At 44.3% G+C, this 20150-nt stretch overlaps 1 protein-coding gene across 11 annotated transcripts in view; it reads left to right on the top strand.

Annotated features, from left to right (window-relative positions):
* LOC115206335 (synergin gamma) overlaps nt 1–19906 on the top strand; it is a 43951-nt gene extending 24045 nt beyond the window's left edge. For 8 of the 11 annotated variants that reach the window (XM_029773152.1, XM_029773151.1, XM_029773150.1 and 5 more), the window contains 9 exons: nt 6293–6868; nt 7992–8158; nt 8358–8411; nt 8535–8631; nt 10940–11088; nt 12660–12770; nt 13059–13097; nt 17492–17530; nt 18487–19906. In XM_029773152.1, the coding sequence (XP_029629012.1) occupies nt 6293–6868; nt 7992–8158; nt 8358–8411; nt 8535–8631; nt 10940–11088; nt 12660–12770; nt 13059–13097; nt 17492–17530; nt 18487–18618 (1364 nt within the window). In that variant the 3' untranslated portion in view covers nt 18619–19906. The remainder of the gene's footprint in view (nt 1–6292; nt 6869–7991; nt 8159–8357; nt 8412–8534; nt 8632–10939; nt 11089–12659; nt 12771–13058; nt 13098–17491; nt 17531–18486) is intronic. The other 3 variants (XM_029773153.1, XM_029773147.1, XM_029773146.1) reach the window with 2 other exon arrangements.
* The last annotated feature ends 244 nt before the right edge of the window (nt 19907–20150 follow it).

Below are 20150 nucleotides of genomic sequence, written 5' to 3'. Positions count from 1 at the left end.
ATGTCACGTCTCATATTCCTCTGAGTACATTCAAGGTCTCTCCTTACATCCCCTGTGTGTGAGCAGCACACTCCTTTTAACACCCATGTGCTTATCTATTAGCATAAGTGTGCAGTGAGATGTCCTTATAGCCTAGAATATTTCAACACTAGCCAACATATCAGTTTATTGGTTTTAGCAGTTCGGGCAAAGAGGCATCACAATCAAGTTCCGTCTAGGAATTCACCATTTTAGTTATTCTAAATCGGAAATGATCAATGTAATGATACCCATTTCTTTGTTTAAGTTTTATTGCACATCAGAATAAATCAACTTTCAGTTTAACTGAAATGGTTAGGCTACTCTCGAAGGAGAGAGTAAGACAATAACCAATGGCAACGGATCCCGGAGCTGCAGCAAAATGGTTGCCGTTAATATGATGGAGATAGTGGAGAGTTGAAAACATTCCTCAGAACCTGTTAATTGCTGCTCGCTTTTATTCTGGCCCACGTTCATCCAATCAGTATTTTTGTTTTTGGACAGCACCAATCAATTCTCATCTTTAAGAAAGCGTACAGTAGCAGGCCTTGGAGTGTGAAAGTCTCAACATGCTTGCACTGTGTTCAATCCTGGATATAACAACCTCAAAGAGACAGTATTTATTTTCCCCGACCGGGGCTCCTTTGGGTCAGAGCAGCTCAAAAGGAAGCCTTTTCATTTGTCTTTGATATTCAGGTATGTTTTGTTATGTGTTGGTCTACGAACAGGCTCCTTGAGAACACACTGAAGTTAGTGATACCCTCCCTGCCTTGCTTTTTTGCTGCAGTGTGCCTGCCTGTTCAATTTGTGAAATTGACAAGAACATATTATAGGATGCCATTTTTCTGCTTAACAGTATTACTAGTTGTTTTTATTAAAGAAAATCAAAAAATTCTAAATGTATACAGATTTAATAGTGTATTTTTATTACAGGAAAATGAATTCTTATTTATTTTCAAACTAGATAGACTTCCTGATATTGTTTTAAACTGTGTTGTGTAAACTATTTGAAGATTAAATGTATTTATGAGGATAGGCTAGTTATGGAAAATATTTTAGATTGGTTCAGAATCAAAGATTGATTATTATCTTGAGAAACCCTATCTTGCTGTTAGTTATTGAATTAGTCTTATTAAGAGCTTGTACACAGGAGCGTTGAACTAATAGGTAGCAAGAGAAAAATTATACTGTCTCTTTAAATCTATTTTGTCACCTGTGATTGGACAAGATGCAGAACCTCTCTGAGGTCTTGTGGTAAGATAGCCTGCTTTGTTTCTTTAACCCTTTGAGAGCTTGAGCAGAATGGTTTTATGAAGAATCATAATAGAGAAAAATGTAGTTGGATCACTTGACAAGTTTACATACACTACCGTTCCAAAGTTTGGGGTAACTTAGAAATGTCCTTGTTTTTGAAAGGAAAGGACATTTTCTGTCCATTTAAAATAACATCAAATTGATCAGAAATATAGTGTAGACATTGTTAATGTTGTAAATGACTATTGTAGCTGGAAACGGCAGATTTTTTAAATGGAATATCTACATAGGCGGACAGAAGCCCATAATCAGCAACCATCACTCCTGTGTTCCAATGGCACGTTGTGTTATTAAGTAATCCAAGTTTATAATTTCAAAGGCTAATTGATCATGAGAAAACCCTTTTGCAATTATGTTAGCACAGCTGAAAACTGTTTCGTACTGATTTAAAGAAGCAATACAACTGGCTTTCTTTAGACTAGTTGAGTATCTGGAGCATCGGCATTTGTGGGTTTGATTACATGCTCAAAATGGCCAGAAACAAAGAACTTTCTTCTGAAACTCGTCATTCTATTCTTGTTCCGAGAAATGAAGGCTATTTCATGCGAGAAATTTCCAAGAAACTGAAGATCTCGTACAACGCTGTGTACTACTCAAATGTACTTGTCCTCTTGCTCAGTTGTGCACCGGGGTCTCCCACTCCTATTTCTATTCTGGTTAGAGACAGTTTGCGCTGTTCTGATCAATTTGATGCTATTTTAAATGGACAAAAAATGGTCTTTTCTTTAAAAACAAGGACATTTCTAAGTGACCCCAAACTTGTGACCGGTAATGTACATGTGCTAAACACTGGATTTGGTGATCCATACCTCTCCTCCAAATTCTCAGAAATAGAATGTAAGGCAATGTAATGCCTCGGGGTCCTATTGGATGTAGTAGACTGTAGAAATGTATCCAATGTATATGATGTTGTCATTATGTAGTAGGACACAAAGTTTTGATTTAAAAATGACAAAACCCTTATTTATTTTATCTCTAAAGTCTGCTGATAACATTTGAGTTTGTCATGGCGAGAATAGTAGAGAAGCGTTCAGGTCCTCAAAGGGTTAATCACTCTCCTGCCTTGAACCTGTCCTTTACAGTGAGGGGAAAAAAGTATTTGATCCCCTGCTGATTTTGTACGTTTGCCCACTGACAAAGAAATGATCAGTCTATATTTTTAATGGTAAGTTTATTTGAACAGTGAGAGACAGAATAACAACAAAAAAATCCAGAAAAACACATGTCAAAAATGTTATAAAATGATTTGCATTTTAATGAGGGAAATACGTATTTGACCCCTCTGCAAAACATGACTTAGTACTTGGTGGCAAAACCCTTGTTGGCAATCACAGAGGTCAGACGTTTCTTGTAGTTGGCCACCAGGTTTGCACACATCTCAGGAGGGATTTTGTCCCACTCCTCTTTGCAGATCTTCTCCAAGGTTTCGAGGCTGACGTTTGGCAACTCGAACCTTCAGTTCCCTCCACAGATTTTCTATGGGATTAATGTCTGGAGACTGGCTAGACCACTCCAGACATTGAGCCAGTCCTTTGTTGCCTTGGCCGTGTGTTTTGGGTCATTGTCATGCTGGAATACCCATCCACGACCCATTTTCAATGCCCTGGCTGAGGGAAGGAGGTTCTCACCCAAGATTTGACGGTACATGGCCCCGTCCATCGTCCCTTTGATGCGGTGAAGTTGTCCTGTCCCCTTAGCAGAAAAACACCCCCAAAGCATAATGTTTCCACCTCCATGTTTGACGGTGGGGATGGTGTTCTTGGGGTCATAGGCAGCATTCCTCCTCCTCCAAACATGGCGAGTTGAGTTGATGCCAAAGAGCTCCATTTTGGTCTCATCTGACCACAACACTTTCACCCAGTTGTCCTCTGAATCATTCAGATGTTCATTGGCAAACTTCAGACAGGCATGTATATGTGCTTTCTTGAGCAGGGGGACCTTGTGGGCTCTGCAGGATTTCAGTCCTTCACGGCGTAGTGTGTTACCAATTGTTTTCTTGGTGACTATGGTCCCAGCTGCCTTGAGATCATTGACAAGATCCTCCCGTGTAGTTCTGGGCTGATTCCTCACCGTTCTCATGATCATTGCAACTCCACAAGGTGAGATCTTGCATGGAGCCCCAGGCCGAGGGAGATTGACAGTTCTTTTGTGTTTCTTCCATTTGCGAATAATCGCACCAACTGTTGTCACCTTCTCACCAAGCTGCTTGGCAATGGTCTCGTAGCCCATTCCAGCCTTGTGTAGGTATACAATCTTGTCCCTGACATCCTTGGAGAGCTCTTTGATCTTGGTCATGGTGGAGAGTTTGGAATCTGATTGATTGATTGCTTCTGTGGACAGGTGTCTTTTATACAGATAACAAACTGAGATTAGGAGCACTCCCTTTAAGAGTGTGCTCCTAATCTCAGCTCGTTACCTGTATAAAAGACACCTGGGAGCCAGAAATCTTTCTGATTGAGAGGGAGTCAAATACTTATTTCCCTCATTAAAATGCAAATCAATTTATAACATCTTTGACATGTGTTTTTCTGGATTTTTTTGTTGTTATTCTGTCTCACTGTTCAAATAAACCTACCATTAAAATTATAGACTGATCATTTCTTTGTCAGTGGACAAAATCAGCAGGGGATCAAATACATTTTTCCCTCACTGTAAATCACTTTGGCTTTTCAAGTGTTCTGTATTCAATTATCTTTCTATCAATCAACCTGTTGCTTTCCACCCTATTAGTACAACTACAGTGTGTCGTCTTCTACCGAGATCTACTCATTTTAGTCTGTGAATGTGCCTTCTCATTCTGCTTTCTGCAGCTATATTCTTCTGGGGGTTTCTTTCTTTTACCGTTTTCTCTGTTTGTTTTTCTTCTCTTATTTTCTGACTCTGCATGCCCTTGTGTTCTAAATGATTCAAATATACTTTTACAAGTGTTAGTTTGACAAACCTCTTGTAACAGTAGACCTCTCTCAGAGTATTTTGTGATCTTTCTCGCTCTCTTAACCCATGTTGTCATAATAAATATTACTATTGGTATTGCTGAAATGCGTACCGTCTTATTTTCTCCCTTTCCTATCCTCAGAGTCCAGATTATGATCAGCTACATTAGGCCTACTACTACACTAGCTCCTTGTCAATTTCACAAATTGCTTTTTTGCGTGCAAGGGTTGTGTCACACATGAGGCTACGCTGACTGGGGTCCACACATACCTGCAGGTTATACTGTATCTTAGAAGGAGTGTGTATCTGAGTGTTTGAGTGTGTGACTGTGTGAGCACTTGTAAGAATGTGTGCTTGTTTATGTTACCGGTAGTTCTACAATTCCTGCCCGATATGTTATGAATTGAACAGTGTTCTGCTTGTACAACACAGTTTGTGGGGTAGAAAATCAATACAGAGACAGAACGTCTCCACTCACTACTGAGGTTGCCATGGCAATCTGTAATGAAAAGGATGTCATTTTGTATCATCATGTTAGCAGAACTGTCTGCTCCTAATAGTTTGTGCTACAGTATTGTCACACACCTAGAGAAAACAGTAGAGAGGTGTTCTATAGCAGGGCCTCGTCCTATCCTGTCTTATCTGCCTCAGAACTGTCAGATCTCCAATCCTACTCACAACCCCAACAACCAACCCTGACAGGACATCTATTTCCTTTGGATCAGAGGACAGCTAACACAACCCTTGGTTAATTTATGCTAGCAGATACCCATAGACTTCCAGACGTTGTGCTAACGCTAGTTAGCATTGGATCACAAAACTACCTCTAACTTCCTTCATACTGGACACAGACACATACAAATGGTATCTACAAGTTCATCTGATTCTGGAGAAGTACATAAAGAGCCTCATTGCTAAAATCCCAAAGTATCCCTTTAACTTAAGGATCGGACCCTTTTTTTCAATTTTCGCCTAAATTGACATACCCTAATCTAACTGCCTGTAGCTCAGGACCTGAAGCAATAATATGCATATTCTTGATACCATTTGAAACATTTGTGGAAATGTGAAATTAATGTGGGAGAATATAGCAAACTAGATCTGGTAAAAGATAGAAAAAATAGTTTTTTTTAATCTTTGAAATGCAAGAGAAAGGCCATAATGTACTATTCCAGGTTAGGCGCAGTTTAGATTTTGGCCACTAGCTGACAGCAGTGTATGTGCAAAGTTTTAGACTGATTCAATGAACCATTGCATTGCTGTTCAAAATGTTGTATCAAGACTACCCAAAAGGGCCTAATTGGTTTATTAATACATTTTCAAGGTCATAACTGTGCATTCTCCTCAAACAATAGCATGGTATTCTTTCATTGTAATATCTACTGTAAATTGGACAATGCAGTTAGATTAACAATGAATTTAAGCTTTCTGTCAATATCAGATATGTCCTGGGAAATGTTCTTGTTACTTATAACCTCATGCTAATGAGCCTACGTTAGCTCAACCATCCCGCGGGGTGGATCCTGTAGAGGTTTTAAACCTATTGGTATTATCCAAACTAATATTTCACTGTATCTGTATGTGAGCAACGAGCGTATGTTGTACCCCTATATTATCTGTCATCTATGTAACCAATTGGAAATAGACTGGTGAAGAAAGATATTTTTAGAACCCAATCAATTTCAGCTTTTTATCCCTCCTTTAAGCTGGTGATCACATCCTAGTAAGTGAACCCTTACACACGCTATAGTGCAGCACAAGATTAAATGCAGTGCATTTGATCTCGCTGTTACAATGTAGGGGAGATGAGGTGGTACTCTGAGCAAAGTAAAGCTGCTTGTTGTAAGTCAACACACATTCAGCGTCAGAAACAATATGGCTTCCACAGTAAGTATTTTTCATATAACGTATCATAGCTTGCCCAAATGCTTTTTCACTTTATCATGGCTGACTGAGTAGTAGCTATCATTTCAGCACCCTTTTCCCACTTAGAGGTACCAGTGTGTATTTTTTGATGTCATTACAGAAGGAGACGACGTGAAGTTTGACCCCTTCGGAACGTCAGCGGTCAGCAGCCTGGCCAGCTATGATTGGTCAGACAGAGAGGAATGCCTGTCCGCTCAGGATCAGGCCAAGAAGCATCTGGGCCTGGACAGTGTTGGTGTTTCCTCCTCTCTCCCCTCAGACGTAGTCCACAGGAAGGAGACGTCGTTCGACAGCACAGAGAATATCCCCATCACACACACCGCCCAGACTAAGATCACCACCTTCTCAACAAAGGATAGTGGGTCGACCGACAGCAAGTTTGAGGCCTTCGCTGACTTTGGCTCTTGTGAGCCGGGAGGTTTGGGTGGGGATGAGAATGATGACTTTGGGGACTTTGCCAGCACGGTGTCGGAGAAGTCAGACTCCCCCGCGGCAGCGGCCGAGCCAGGCTCAGAGGGGAACCTGAACGAGGCCTCGGATGAGTTCAGGGCCTTTCAGGGGGACAAGGCCAAGTTTGGGAAGTCTGACTTTTTGAAGGCTAGCTCTCAGACCAAGGTCAAGTCCAGTGAAGAGATGATCAAGAGCGAACTGGCCACCTTTGACCTCTCTGTACAAGGTGAGTCATCTGATCGGTACTCTGTCTCTCTTTCCTCTTGTTGATTTATTTTCTGATAAGTAGATATACGTACATTTTCTGATCCTCAGTAAGTAGATGGTGGTATATTGTGTCCAGTTACGCCATGCCTTCTAGTTCTGATGTAGTGGTGTGAATCAGATCCGCTGGCTGTGATGTGACATAGCAGGACTTTCATCACCTCGTATTGGAGCATCTGTGGCTACTCCTGCAGCTCAGTGCAGTTCCACTGACAGACAATAGATGGCAATGTGGTGACTACAGCCCAGAGACTGTAAAACACATCCTTCGTACACAACACAGGCAAATTAGATTAATTAACAGCGCAGCCCAGAAAATCCATGCCCAGACGAAATGAACCGTATTCACTCCTTGTGTGTTCATTTTTTACTGCTGTTTTCCGGTGTTATGTTTCATGCATAGTTAATTAGCGATTCCTACCTCCAAAGTGATAAAGGCTCATTTGCCTCAATGATTTCTCTCCCAGTGTTAACCCTAATTACTTTTTATTATTCTGTCCTTATTGAATGGTAATCTGATCAGTGTGAGGTAATGGGGGAATGTATTAGTGCTGTCATGCTGTGGGGAGGATGATGCATGTCTCCGCAGGGGGTGATTACCTGGTTCTCACACACACACACACACACACACACACACACACACACACACACACAGACACAGACACAGACAGACAGAGCCCCTGTGGCATAGTTTGGGCTCAGCATGTGACTGTGTGTCTTTTTTTATGTGTCTGTCTGTTTTTTCTGTGTGTGTCTGTCTGTGTGAATGAGTGAGCCATCATGAATTATTCATACTTGCATTGGTTGCCGTGGCGCTTTTTTGTACATAATTATCATTTGTTGTAAATAAAGTGTTTTGACGTCTGTGTCCTTGTCCGGAAGGAATTAGCCACAACAGAAAATGAGCTCAGTAAAAAGTCCCAATTATGCCATAGTAAACAAACGGGTGCATATCTGGAATTAGCCAACATCTCTGGGTTAGTAGAAGTGGCCATTAAAATGGCATTTGAATGTATGCCAGACATTGCCTGTATATACTATTTATGTACGTATCAAGACACTCTCTCCTCTTCTCCTTGCCTCAGGCTCCCACAAGCGTAGCCACAGTTTGGGGGAGAAGGAGATTGGGCGCTCGCCCCCCTCCCCGGCCCCGGAGCAGCCCTTCAGAGACCGCTCCAGCACCCTGAGTGAGAAGAAGCCTGCCCTGCCCGTCATCAGAGACAAGTACAAGGACCTGACTGGGGAGGTGGAGGTGAGACCCAGACATGTTAACTATATTCCAATTATCCAGATGCTCTGTAGAGTGTTTACAAGTCAGTAGACATTGATTTCAGTAGCCTTAATAAGTTCTTTAGTTTTTTTTTGTATTTTTGTAAGTGTCTTTATGGAAATGTGTAAATGTCTTCTCATATATCTGAAGTCATTCTAACAACTATAGCATGTTGTTTCAGGAGAGTGAGCGCTATGCATATGAGTGGCAGAGGTGCCTGGAGAGTGCTGTACAGGTAAGATAGTGTGCAGGACTGTTCCCCCTCTCCTGTTTTGCCGTATCTGAACGTGTGTGTGTGTGTGTGTGTGTGTGTGTGTGTGTAACCCTAACCCATTCTGCTGTCTGTTTCTGTCCCCAGGTCATCATTAAAGCCAACAACACCCTAAACAGCATCAGCTGCTCTACTGTTTGCACTGAGGTCATCCAGTCTGCTCAGGGCATGGATTACCTACTGGGTGAGACACACACACACAGACCGACACACACACAGACCGACACACACACAGACCGACACACACACGTCGACACACACACACACGCCGACAGGGAGGTCCTGAGCTTGTTAAACAAGGTCCAACAGTCTTCAGCTAGAACCCCAAACTCTGCCTGATCCCCTCTGAGAGATTTATCCAGCGCTCCAGTGTTGCCTGTGGATCCTAGTGGGGGCTTGTCTTCGCTTGGCCTGACGGACTGTGGATCCTAGTGGGGGCTTGTCTTCGCTCAGCCTGACGGATTGTGGATCCTAGTGGGGGCTTGTCTTCGCTCGGCCTGACGGACTGTGGATCCTAGTGGGGGCTTGTCTTCGCTCGGCCTGACGGACTGTGGATCCTAGTGGGGGCTTGTCTTCGCTCGGCCTGACGGACTGTGGATCCTAGTGGGGGCTTGTCTTCGCTCGGCCTGACGGACTGTGGATCCTAGTGGGGGCTTGTCTTCGCTCGGCCTGACGGACTGTGGATCCTAGTGCGGGGCTTGTCTTCGCTCGGCCGGACGGACTGTGGATCCTAGAGGAGGCTTGTCTTCGCTCGGCCTGACGGACTGTGGATCCTAGTGGGGGCTTGTCTTCGCTCGGCCTGACGGACTGTGGATCTTAGTGGGGGCTTGTCTTCGCTCGGCCTGACGGACTGTGGATCCTAGTGGAGGCTTGTCTTCGCTCGGCCTGACGGACTGTGGATCCTAGTGGGGGCTTGTCGTCGCTCGGCCTGACGGACTGTGGATCCTAGTGGAGGCTTGTCTTCGCTCGGCCTGACGGACTGTGGATCCTAGTGCGGGGCTTGTCTTCGCTCGGCCTGACGGACTGTGGATCCTAGTGCGGGGCTTGTCTTCGCTTGGCCTGACGGACTGTGGATCCTAGTGGGGGCTTGTCTTCGCTCGGCCTGACGGACTGTGGATCATAGTGGGGGCTTGTCTTCGCTCGGCCGGACGGACGGACTGTGGATCCTAGTGGGGGCTTGTCTTCGCTCGGCTTGACGGTCTGTGGAGCCTAGTGGGGGCTTGTCTTCGCTTGGCCTGACGGTCTGTGGATCCTAGTGGGGGCTTGTCTTCGCTCGGCCGGACGGACTGTGGATCCTAGTGGGGGCTTGTCTTCGCTCGGCCTGACAGACTGTGGATCCTAGTGCGGGGCTTGTCTTCGCTCGGCTTGACGGTCTGTGGATCCTAGTGGGGGCTTGTCTTCGCTCGGCCTGACGGACTGTGGATCCTAGTGGGGGCTTGTCTTCGCTCGGCCTGACGGACTGTGGATCCTAGTGCGGGGCTTGTCTTCGCTCGGCCTGATGGACTGTGGATCCTAGTGCGGGGCTTGTCTTCGCTCGGCCTGACGGACTGTGGATCCTAGTGGGGGCTTGTTTTCGCTCGGCCTGACGGACTGTGGATCCTAGTGCGGGGCTTGTCTTCGCTCGGCCTGATGGACTGTGGATCCTAGTGCGGGGCTTGTCTTCGCTCGGCCTGACGGACTGTGGATCCTAGTGGGGGCTTGTCTTCGCTCGGCCTGACGGACTGTGGATCCTAGTGCGGGGCTTGTCTTCGCTCGGCCTGATGGACTGTGGATCCTAGTGCGGGGCTTGTCTTCGCCCGGCTTGACAGACTGTGGATGCGTCTCAAAGGGCCCGGTCAAAAGGAATAAGGTAACATTTGAGACGAAAAGGAAAACAGCTTTCATTATATGATGTTGGTCTCCCACTGGAGCAGCAACTGGAACAGAGATAATTAAGGGATTAAAGAACAAGCCCCCACTAGGATCCACAGTCCGTCAGGCCGAGCGAAGACAAGCCCCGCACTAGGATCCACAGACCGTCAGCCCTATAGGGCTCTGGTCAAAGGCAGTGCACTATGTAAGGAATAGGGTGCCAGTTGGGATGCACAAGAGTGTGTATCTGACCAGACAGACAGCAGTGTGTCTTTTTAATGAGCGGTGAGAGTGGGACAGGCACACATACCGTTGTGAGGGGCTGAGAACAGAACACAGTGTACCACCAATGAGTCTTCTTCCAAAAACACACCATTATAAACCTTTGACCTCTCAACGGAGAACAACAACTCTATCAACAACCCTTCCATGTTAACCCTTCAATCCCCAGGGAGGGTAGTGTTACAGCCAACATTATGTCAGGTTGGTTTCAACATAGGGGAGTGTAGACATGTTAGCTGTTTTTTATTGTCTTTGTTGTATTTCTCACTGTCTTATCTTTGGCTTATGTTGGAGCTGGCTGTGGGAGAGAACTGGGAGCAGGGGTGTTGTCTTATTGTCTACCTGTGTTTATGTGGCAGGTGTGGTGGAGGTGTACCGCGTGACCAAGCGTGTGGAGCTGGGGATCAAAGCCACGGCCGTGTGTTCTGAGAAGCTGCAGCAGCTGCTGAAGGACATCAGCCACGTCTGGAACAACCTCATGGGCTTCATGTCCCTGGCCAACCTGGCGGTAAGAAACACACACAGTACTGTACCGACAGACACACACACACACACACACACACCCAGACTCAGACTCACACACACAGTACAGTCAACACACACACTCACAGACCTCCCTTCCTAAAATTCAGTTGGTTAGGCTACACACAGACCTGAGAAATTGACACTTGATTGTAACAACTTTGTCTAGAAAATGTTCCTGATGAAATGTTGAGTGGATAAAGACTGTCTAGTAGGATTATCAATGAAACCTTGATTGTGTGACCGTGTACTAAACCAAGCCCTATGGTGGTATCTGTTAGTGTGTGTAGCTGAGGGGACAGGGAGTGTAGAGCTGTCTGTTGAGGCTGTAGTGATGTGTTGAGAACAGAGGCAGAGAGGAGATGTGGTGGCCTTATCCTCTACAGCCAGCCTCAGGAATAACATTGCTTCTCAAATGCCAGCAGATAATACAGGCTGGTCATCTCCTGACTCGAGATAATGTCAGTACAGAAAGAGCGAGAATTAGCGGAGAGGGACAGAGGGAGGTAGAGGGAGACGGAGTCAGTGAGTGAGTAGTAATGCTACGTTATCTCAGACCGTAGACCTGCAGCTGCTTTTTGATTCTGCAGGCTCTGTCCTCCTCAGAGAGAGAGAGAGAGAGAGCGCTGTCTGGGCACACTCACTTGTTCACACAGCTCTGCTGCCAACAGACTAATGGACTGTATTTACTTTCATTTCCCAGATTAAAGACATATTTCTACTTCAGTTCATTTAGCTGGTTAATGAATGAATAGAGACATGTCTATTCCTTTGAGCTATTGTTCTGTAGCTCAGTGTTGGAGAGGAAGCTGCTACACCTGTACAGCTAGTGGTCTGTATCTAGGTATTGTAAACCAGGTTGTTCGAGCCTTGAATGTGTTGCGTCGTGCCTAAGAACAGCCCTCAGCCATGGTATGGTGGCCGTATACCACAGCCCCCGGGCCTTATTGCTTAAATATACAACTTATTTGTTTAAATGTAAATTGGTTGGCACCCTTATAAAATCCTTGCAAATATGGTACATTTCCTCAAATTTCAGAACTGTAGATCCCTCGTTTCATGCAGTGTTTTGTAAAGTTGCAAATGGTTGTTGATGTGAGGCGTAGCAACATAGTGTGCCCCACCCACTATGAACAGACCAATCTGCCAGCACCTCCATACAGGAGGCAAGCCACCAACCGTGTGTCTCGGTCACAAACATAGGCTTACAGTACGTGGCCTCCAGGTTGCAGGCCAGCCTAACACAACGTAATTGGCTAGGTACTGCTCTGTTTCAGCTGTTATGAGAAGGTGCTTTCTGTATCCTTAAGTGTCCATGCATTTTGAATCCTTCTGGAATGTAATGCAATTTGTGGATTCAAATAAAGTATTAAAATGTGTGTGTGTGTGTGTGTGTGTGTGTGTGTGTGTGTGTGTGTGTGTGTGTGTGTGTGTGTGTGTGTGTGTGTGTGTGTGTGTGTGTGTGTGTGTGTGTGTGTGTGTGTGTGTGTGTGTGTGTGTGTGTGTGTGTGTGTGTTTCTCCTTGTGTAATGTTGTGTTGTGTGTTTCTCTGTACAGCCTGATGAGAGCTCGCTGGACTTCTCCTCCTGTATCCTGAGACACGGCATCAAGAACGCCAAGGAGCTGGCCTGTGGCGTGTGCCTGCTCAACGTGGACTCACTCAGCAAGGTACACACACACACACACACACACACTAATGTACAGGACACACAACACAATAAGCATACAGTAATTCTCAGTCAACACACAATCATGATTGCCAACCAACACACCCTCAATCCCTCAACAGATGGACCCAACAACTGTTGAAACATTTGATTACAAATCCGTTCCAACAAATTTCTCAAGCTGAATAAACCATGAATCATTTTGCCATTTATTTTAGAGTTGTTTTTAAACTAGTGGTTGACGCATAATAACTAAATGATCGTTTCTTTGACTTTGAACATTTTGCAGAGCAAAGAAGAGACAACTATTGGACGTCTGTTTAAAAGAGTATGAGGCCGTGAACTGTCAACTGAATCTCACTTCACTCTCTGCTACTGGGGGCCTGGGGGCCAAATTCTCCACTGATAGACAGGCGATGGGGTGCCAAAATGACAGCACACTCTTTTCCTCACAGCTCCCTCCCTTTACACTGACTGCATCCCAAAAGACAAAATGGGCCCTGGTCAAAACTAGTGCACTATACAGGGAATAGAGTGCTATTTGAGATGCTGCCAGCACTGTGTTCATGCACAGATGTGTTAGAAATGACCAGACAATCCGATTTCACCAAATATCCCTCCAAAATGATTTCAGGTCACCTTCATTTATGAGTCTTAGAAGAGAAGGTGATGAAACAATGATGATAAAATGACACCTGTTAAGATGATAACAATTCAGGAAGAGAGACGGAGAAAAAGAGGAAGATAAAAAGAGAGTTGGAGGAGACAGACAGACAGGACGTGAGAGGAGTGAAGTTGTTCTTTTGGCACCTCTGGTTGGGCTGAGGGAATTGTGGGAAGGTTTCTGGAGGGTCAGTGAAGCATGCAGCTTTACTCTGACAATAACAGGCTTTTAGCTCAACCCTCATCTGACAGCCACCTCTCACTTCACCTCTTACCAGCTACTAACAACAAGTCTAAACAATACTCATCTATATCTGTGTGCTCATTTGTTTCATCATTTGAGTTCTGCTGTGACTTAAAATGTGTTTATGACACTTTCTTTTCCACTTGTCAAACCCTGATCATCAGTAACTATTTGTCATATTGGGGTCCATTAATTGTATTGTTTGACTGAACAGTCTGCGGGGCAAGGTTGCTTTGATTGTTTGTTGCGATGTTCCCCTGCATCATTTAGCTAGAGATAGATTGGTGAGGCGAGGCGGAGGGGGGATGGCTGAGTTTAGACAGCTGATGTGGCTCACGCATCAGATCAGTCAGGAGCTGGGAGCACAGGTGCTAAGAAATCTGCTGAGGGTTAGGGTATTTCTCCATCTTTCTCTCTCACACTCTCTCTGTGTTCATCTTTCTCTCTCACACTCTCTGTGTTCATCTCCATCTTTCTCTCTCACACTCTCTGTGTTCATCTCCATCTTTCTCTCTCACACTCTCTCTGTGTTCATCTCCATCTTTCTCTCTCACACTCTCTGTGTTCATCTCCATCTTTCTCTCTCACACTCTCTCTGTGTTCATCTCCATCTTTCTCTCTCACACTCTCTCTGTGTTCATCTTTCTCTCTCACACTCTCTCTGTGTTCATCTCCATCTTTTTCCCTCACACTCTCTGTGTTCATCTCCATCTTTCTCTCTCACACTCTCTCTGTGTTCATCTTTTTCTCTCACACTCTCTGTGTTCATCTCCATCTTTCTCTCTCACACTCTCTGTGTTCATCTCCATCTTTCTCTCTCTCTTTCGCGTGGACTGAGTCAGGCTGAATAATAGTTTTATTATTTATTTATTTTATCTGACATCAGATTAATAACCCACCTTTTAATTCAACTTTTGTCCAGAGGAACATTTGTAAGAAAGCATAAAAGCCAAACAGAGAATAACATCCCCTCAGAGAATAATGAAATCACAGAAAGCGTTTTAATACAGAAGCTGATAAAACATTTACATTTTACATTTCAGTCATTTAGCAGACACTCTTATCCAGAGTGACTTACAGTAGTAAATACATACATTTCATTTCATGCATATTTTTTTGTACTGGCCCCCCGTGGGAATCGAACCCACAACCCTGGTGTTGCACACACCATGCTCTAACAACTGAGCCACAGGGAAACTATTATCTTTCAGAGTGCAGGTAGTTTCTGTCTGTCTTCCAACTAGAAGTAGAGGTGTGGTGTTGATGGCATCACTGGCATAATATACTGCTAAAAAAAATAAAGGGAACACTAAAATAACACATCCTAGATCTGAATGAAAGAAATAATCTTATTAAATACTTTTTTCTTTACATAGTTGAATGTGCTGACAACAAAATCACACAAAAATAATCAATGGAAATCCAATTTATCAACCCATGGAGGTCTGGATTTGGAGTCACACTCAAAATTAAAGTGGAAAACCACACTACAGGCTGATCCAACTTTGATGTAATGTCCTTAAAACAAGTCGAAATGAGGCTCAGTAGTGTGTGTGGCCTCCACGTGCCTGTATGACCTCCCTACAACGCCTGGGCATGCTCCTGATGAGGTGGCGGATGGTCTCCTGAGGGATCTCCTCCCAGACCTGGACTAAAGCATCCGCCAACTCCTGGACAGTCTGTGGTGCAACGTGGCGTTGGTGGATGGAGCGAGACATGATGTCCCAGATGTGCTCAATTGGATTCAGGTCTGGGGAACGGGCGGGCCAGTCCAGAGCATCAATGCCTTCCTCTTGCAGGAACTGCTGACATACTCCAGCCACATGAGGTCTAGCATTGTCTTGCATTAGGAGGAACCCAGGGCCAACTGCACCAGCATATGGTCTCACAAGGGGTCTGAGGATCTCATCTCGGTACCTAATGGCAGTCAGGCTACCTCTGGCGAGCACATGGAGGGCTGTGCGGCCCCCCAAAGAAATGCCACCCCACACCATGACTGACCCACCGCCAAACCGGTCATGCTGGAGGATGTTGCAGGCAGCAGAACGTTCTCCACGGCGTCTCCAGACTCTGTCACGTCTGTCACGTGCTCAGTGTGAACCTGCTTTCATCTGTGAAGAGCACAGGGTGCCAGTGGCAAATTTGCCAATCTTGGTGTTCTCTGGCAAATACCAAACGTCCTGCACTGTCTTGGGCTGTAAGCACAACCCCCACCTGTGGACGTCGGGCCCTCATACCACCCTCATGGAGTCTGTTTCTGACCGTTTGAGCAGACACATGCACATTTGTGGCCTGCTGGAGGTCATTTTGCAGGGCTCTGGCAGTGCTTCTCCTGCTCCTCCTTGCACAAAGGCGGAGGTAGCGGTCCTGCTGCTGGGTTGTTGCCCTCCTACGGCTTCCTCCACGTCTCCTGATGTACTGGCCTGTCTCCTGGTAGCGCCTCCATGCTCTGGACACCAAGCTGACAGACACAGCAAACCTTCTTGCCACAGCTCGCATTGATGTACCATCCTGGATGAGCTGCACTACCTGAGCCACTTGTGTGGGTTGTAGACTCCGTCTCATGCTACCACTAGAGTGAAAGCACCGCCAGCATTCAAAAGTGACCAAAACATCAGCCAGGAAGCATAGGAACTGAGAAGTGGTCTGTGGTCCCCACCTGCAGAACCACTCCTTTATTGGGGGTGTCTTGCTAATTGCCTATAATTTCCACCTGTTGTCTATTCCATTTGCACAACAGCATGTGAAATTTATTGTCAATCAGTGTTGCTTCCTAAGTGGACAGTTTGATTTCACAGAAGTGTGATTGACTTGGAGTTACATTGTGTTGTTTAAGTGTTCCCTTTATTTTTTTGAGCAGTGTATTATGATGGGCACCATTGACAGACTGGACCTAGGCTGTTGGTCTTTGATACTGCTGACTCGGTTCTGGGTTTTAACTTATCCAACGGAGACCTGTCTCCATGTTCTTCATCCATTCACCTTCATATGTTGAGTCAGGGATGGGCAACAGCAGCACCATGTAGCCTGGTAGCAGATCAGAATGGGTTTTAGCCAAGTCCTCTGATGTGCTTGTTGTCATGTCAAACATGTATGGGATGACAACGAATGACAAGGGAGTTGGTTACAGCACATACAGATCTGCTATCAGGCTAAGCAAAAGGTAGCATCTAAACATAGTTTGTTCCTTGGAGACTGCAACAAGCTATAAACTCTCTGAGTGATCATTTGGGTTTAATGAAGTATTGCTATTTTTGGTCAGTGATAAATGCTAATGAGTGCAATCATTCCCAAAAGTACTGGTTTGGATTTTTTCCCAATAATAATTTATGCAGTATGATGCATTATTATTCATAAATGTCAGATTCTGAAATATACTGTATTTTAAATTATCTTTCAGTTTGCTTAATTTGGTTATGACTTTATCTGGAAATAGGCCAATAACATTAAAATAAGTTACTTGGCAGTGGATGCCTAATTCCATCGCTTTGCAGACTGCACAGTATTTCTCTCAGTCTATTGCAGAGTCTGGAATCCTGCCCATCCCTGTTTGAATCCTGCCCATCCCTGTTTGAAAGATGCCCATCCCTGTTTGATGTTTATTGGAATATTAGATGGATGATTGTAAGGTGGTACTTTAGATTCTTTCACTTTGGGGCTCTTGGAATGTTGCTCTTTCAATTCCTTTGGTGTACCAACGTTCCGTTCTGTACAAACTGATGGACTGATCCTCAGTTACTGTACAGTTTAACTTTGCTTACTCAGGACAATGCATGAAACCAGGAAAATGCTGACACCTCTTATGCTACTTACAGGCACTGGCTAAAGACCATGACAAGAGGTTAAGGGTAAAGGTATGCTTCACTTATTTCCGCCTCTTAAGCAGCAGTAGACTGTAGCCTCCCTCTTTAGGCATGATGCCCCTTGCATTTACAGGTGGTGTTTCTAGTCTGGAGCCCTGTGGCACCATGAGCAGCACTGTCCTCTTGGTTTCCTAATGGAGAGTCATTAACCTTTAGATTACAGTTAGAAAGGTCACCTAGGATTAATCATGCTGACCTTTCATTTTGGTTTTATTCCTCCATCTGTTTTCAAATTGTCTAACTCTCCCAAGCATATCCTCTCTCCAGCACTTTCTACTTCTGTTATGTCTCACCACATTATATGTGTTGGCACAATCATGTTTGATGGGTAAATTGCACATCATTACAGTTCTGCAGGCTGGGACTGTGGAGGGGGAGGTGAGGGTGAGGAGGAGGAGAGGGAGGACGTGGAGACGAGGGGTTATGCAAACTCTTAAACATTAGCATCTCCTCCTTATCACCAACCTGCTGCTACAGCTGGGCTCAGCTAAATGCAAGCTCACATAACAGCTCTCTGCCCCTCTCAGTTCACTCAGTTTATTTTCTCAACGGCTATATTCAGATGTTATGTGGGAGTTCCATTCAGCTATCTCAATATATTCAACTAACAGTCAGGAGGACAGGCAATGAGCAGCAGTCTTATTGATCAGTAAACAGATCATTGTGCCAAACATGAGTCATATTTTCAAAGGACCAGTTTTCATTGACCCCTTGTTTGTATGCCACAGTGGAGATACTGTATGCAGGTTAAGCTACCTACAAATCCCTGCTTCTAGCATTACTCTCATAGATCAATTATTTAGCTTGTGTTGATCGTTGATTTATCTTTACCACTGCTTTCTATTTGTTAGCCTGAGCTACTGCCAAGTTCATCTGTTTATTAACTATTCAGTAGAACCTTGTCCTAACATCCCCCCCGTTTCGCTCTTATTTGACCCTTCCGCCAGGCTTTCAACTCAGAGACGGACAACTTCAAGCTGCCGTATGGGGGCCACCAGTACCACGCCAGCTGTGCCAATTTCTGGATTAACTGCGTGGAGCCCAAACCGCCGGGCCTCATTCTGCCCGACCTGCTCTGAACTGCAGACACCGCTGCCATGGCAACGGGCGCCAGGTAATCAACACCGGCGAGGTGCAACAGCCGGGCTCCCCACCGCACACCGCACAGCCTCACACCTTGGGCTGCGAATACAGAGATCACAGAGAGACCTCAGAAGTCACTGGAATCATCTTTATTTATTTGCCTTTTATTCTCTATCTTTCTCTCTCAGAGGTACTCTGTGCTCTTTGCGGCGGTGAAGAAGTGCAAATCTGCTAGTTTGTACAAATTCAAGGCTTGACACAGTAAAGACTATTCTGTATCATAATGTATTGTAAAATTATACTTTATAAATGGTGTCATTTTCTCATTTTTCATTTTTTTTTCTCCATTGTCTGGTCTCATATACAGTATAATGCAATAGAAGTTACAAGTTGGCCTTTTAGCATTGATGCTTATGCGACTTCTCTGGCAGAATTTATTTTGGCAAACATTATTCAGATAATGAACCAATGTTGTGCTACGGTAACCCAGAGGAGGTCTAGTCCCTATGTCAGAGCAGGAGAAAATGTGGACAGTTATATGAATGGGGTAATGGGTCTCAACGTTTTCTGTAATGCACTCTTTCTGTGACTCAACAAGTCCATAACAAACTATTAAAACTGTGCAATATACTACTAATGAAGGAACTTGGAGACGAACTGAAGTGTAAAGTTTTCTGTCGTTTCCCTTGATTGTCACTTGTTGCTTTGTTACTCTTTAATGCTTGAGCTCAGCAAAGAAAGAGGGACTGTGTTGGTGTTTCGGTCTTACAGTAGTAGTTTGTCCTTTGTTCTTCGGGGTTGTGGTATCATCACACTGCTGGAACTGAATCAATTTTACGGTCGGGTCTCTAAAAGGATAGTCTATGGTTGCTAACATTTTAATTGATATTTAACTTTTTAGGTATTGTGTGACATTAACTGCTTTTTAATGTCTTTGTATTGTTTGAAAAGGACTGCTTTATCTAAATTAATGCTAATGTGCTGTTTGAAATTTTTTGTGACATTGGGACTTGAAAGGGAGTCTTAATTCTTAAAGATTGTTGGCTGTGGGTTTTGTTTTTCTGTCTTGCTGTGCCAGTGTATATATACTCGCACTGATGGTGATGTTTTTGCAGATCTAAGTCTTGAATGAAGTCAACTGTGATTATGGACTACTATTGCAGCAGCACTTTGTGTGGATTACAGTATCATAGTATTGTAATTACAATGACTAACTGTAATGTGAAGTGATGACATTTACATAAATAATACATTGATGCATAAATTAAATACTTTTCATGGTCATTAATCAATTAATCAATGAATGTATTACCTGGAAGCCTATTACCATACACATTAATTAAGAGTATTGTACAATTCTGCTGAATTGGTTTTTTTTTCTCAATATTTTCTGAATATAATCAAGGTTGGTTTGAATGTCAACATGAATCCTGAAGGCATTCTATTGTCTCAATAGCACGAGTCGTTTAATCTGGATGACATCTGTAACAAAGTCAGGTTCAGAGTCTAATGCAGCAATATCATATTA

Source organism: Salmo trutta, chromosome 13 (assembly GCF_901001165.1).
Source record: "Salmo trutta chromosome 13, fSalTru1.1, whole genome shotgun sequence".
NCBI lineage: Eukaryota > Metazoa > Chordata > Actinopteri > Salmoniformes > Salmonidae > Salmo > Salmo trutta.
Note: the sequence above shows the minus strand (reverse complement) of the source record. Positions and strands in the feature narration are given on the sequence as shown.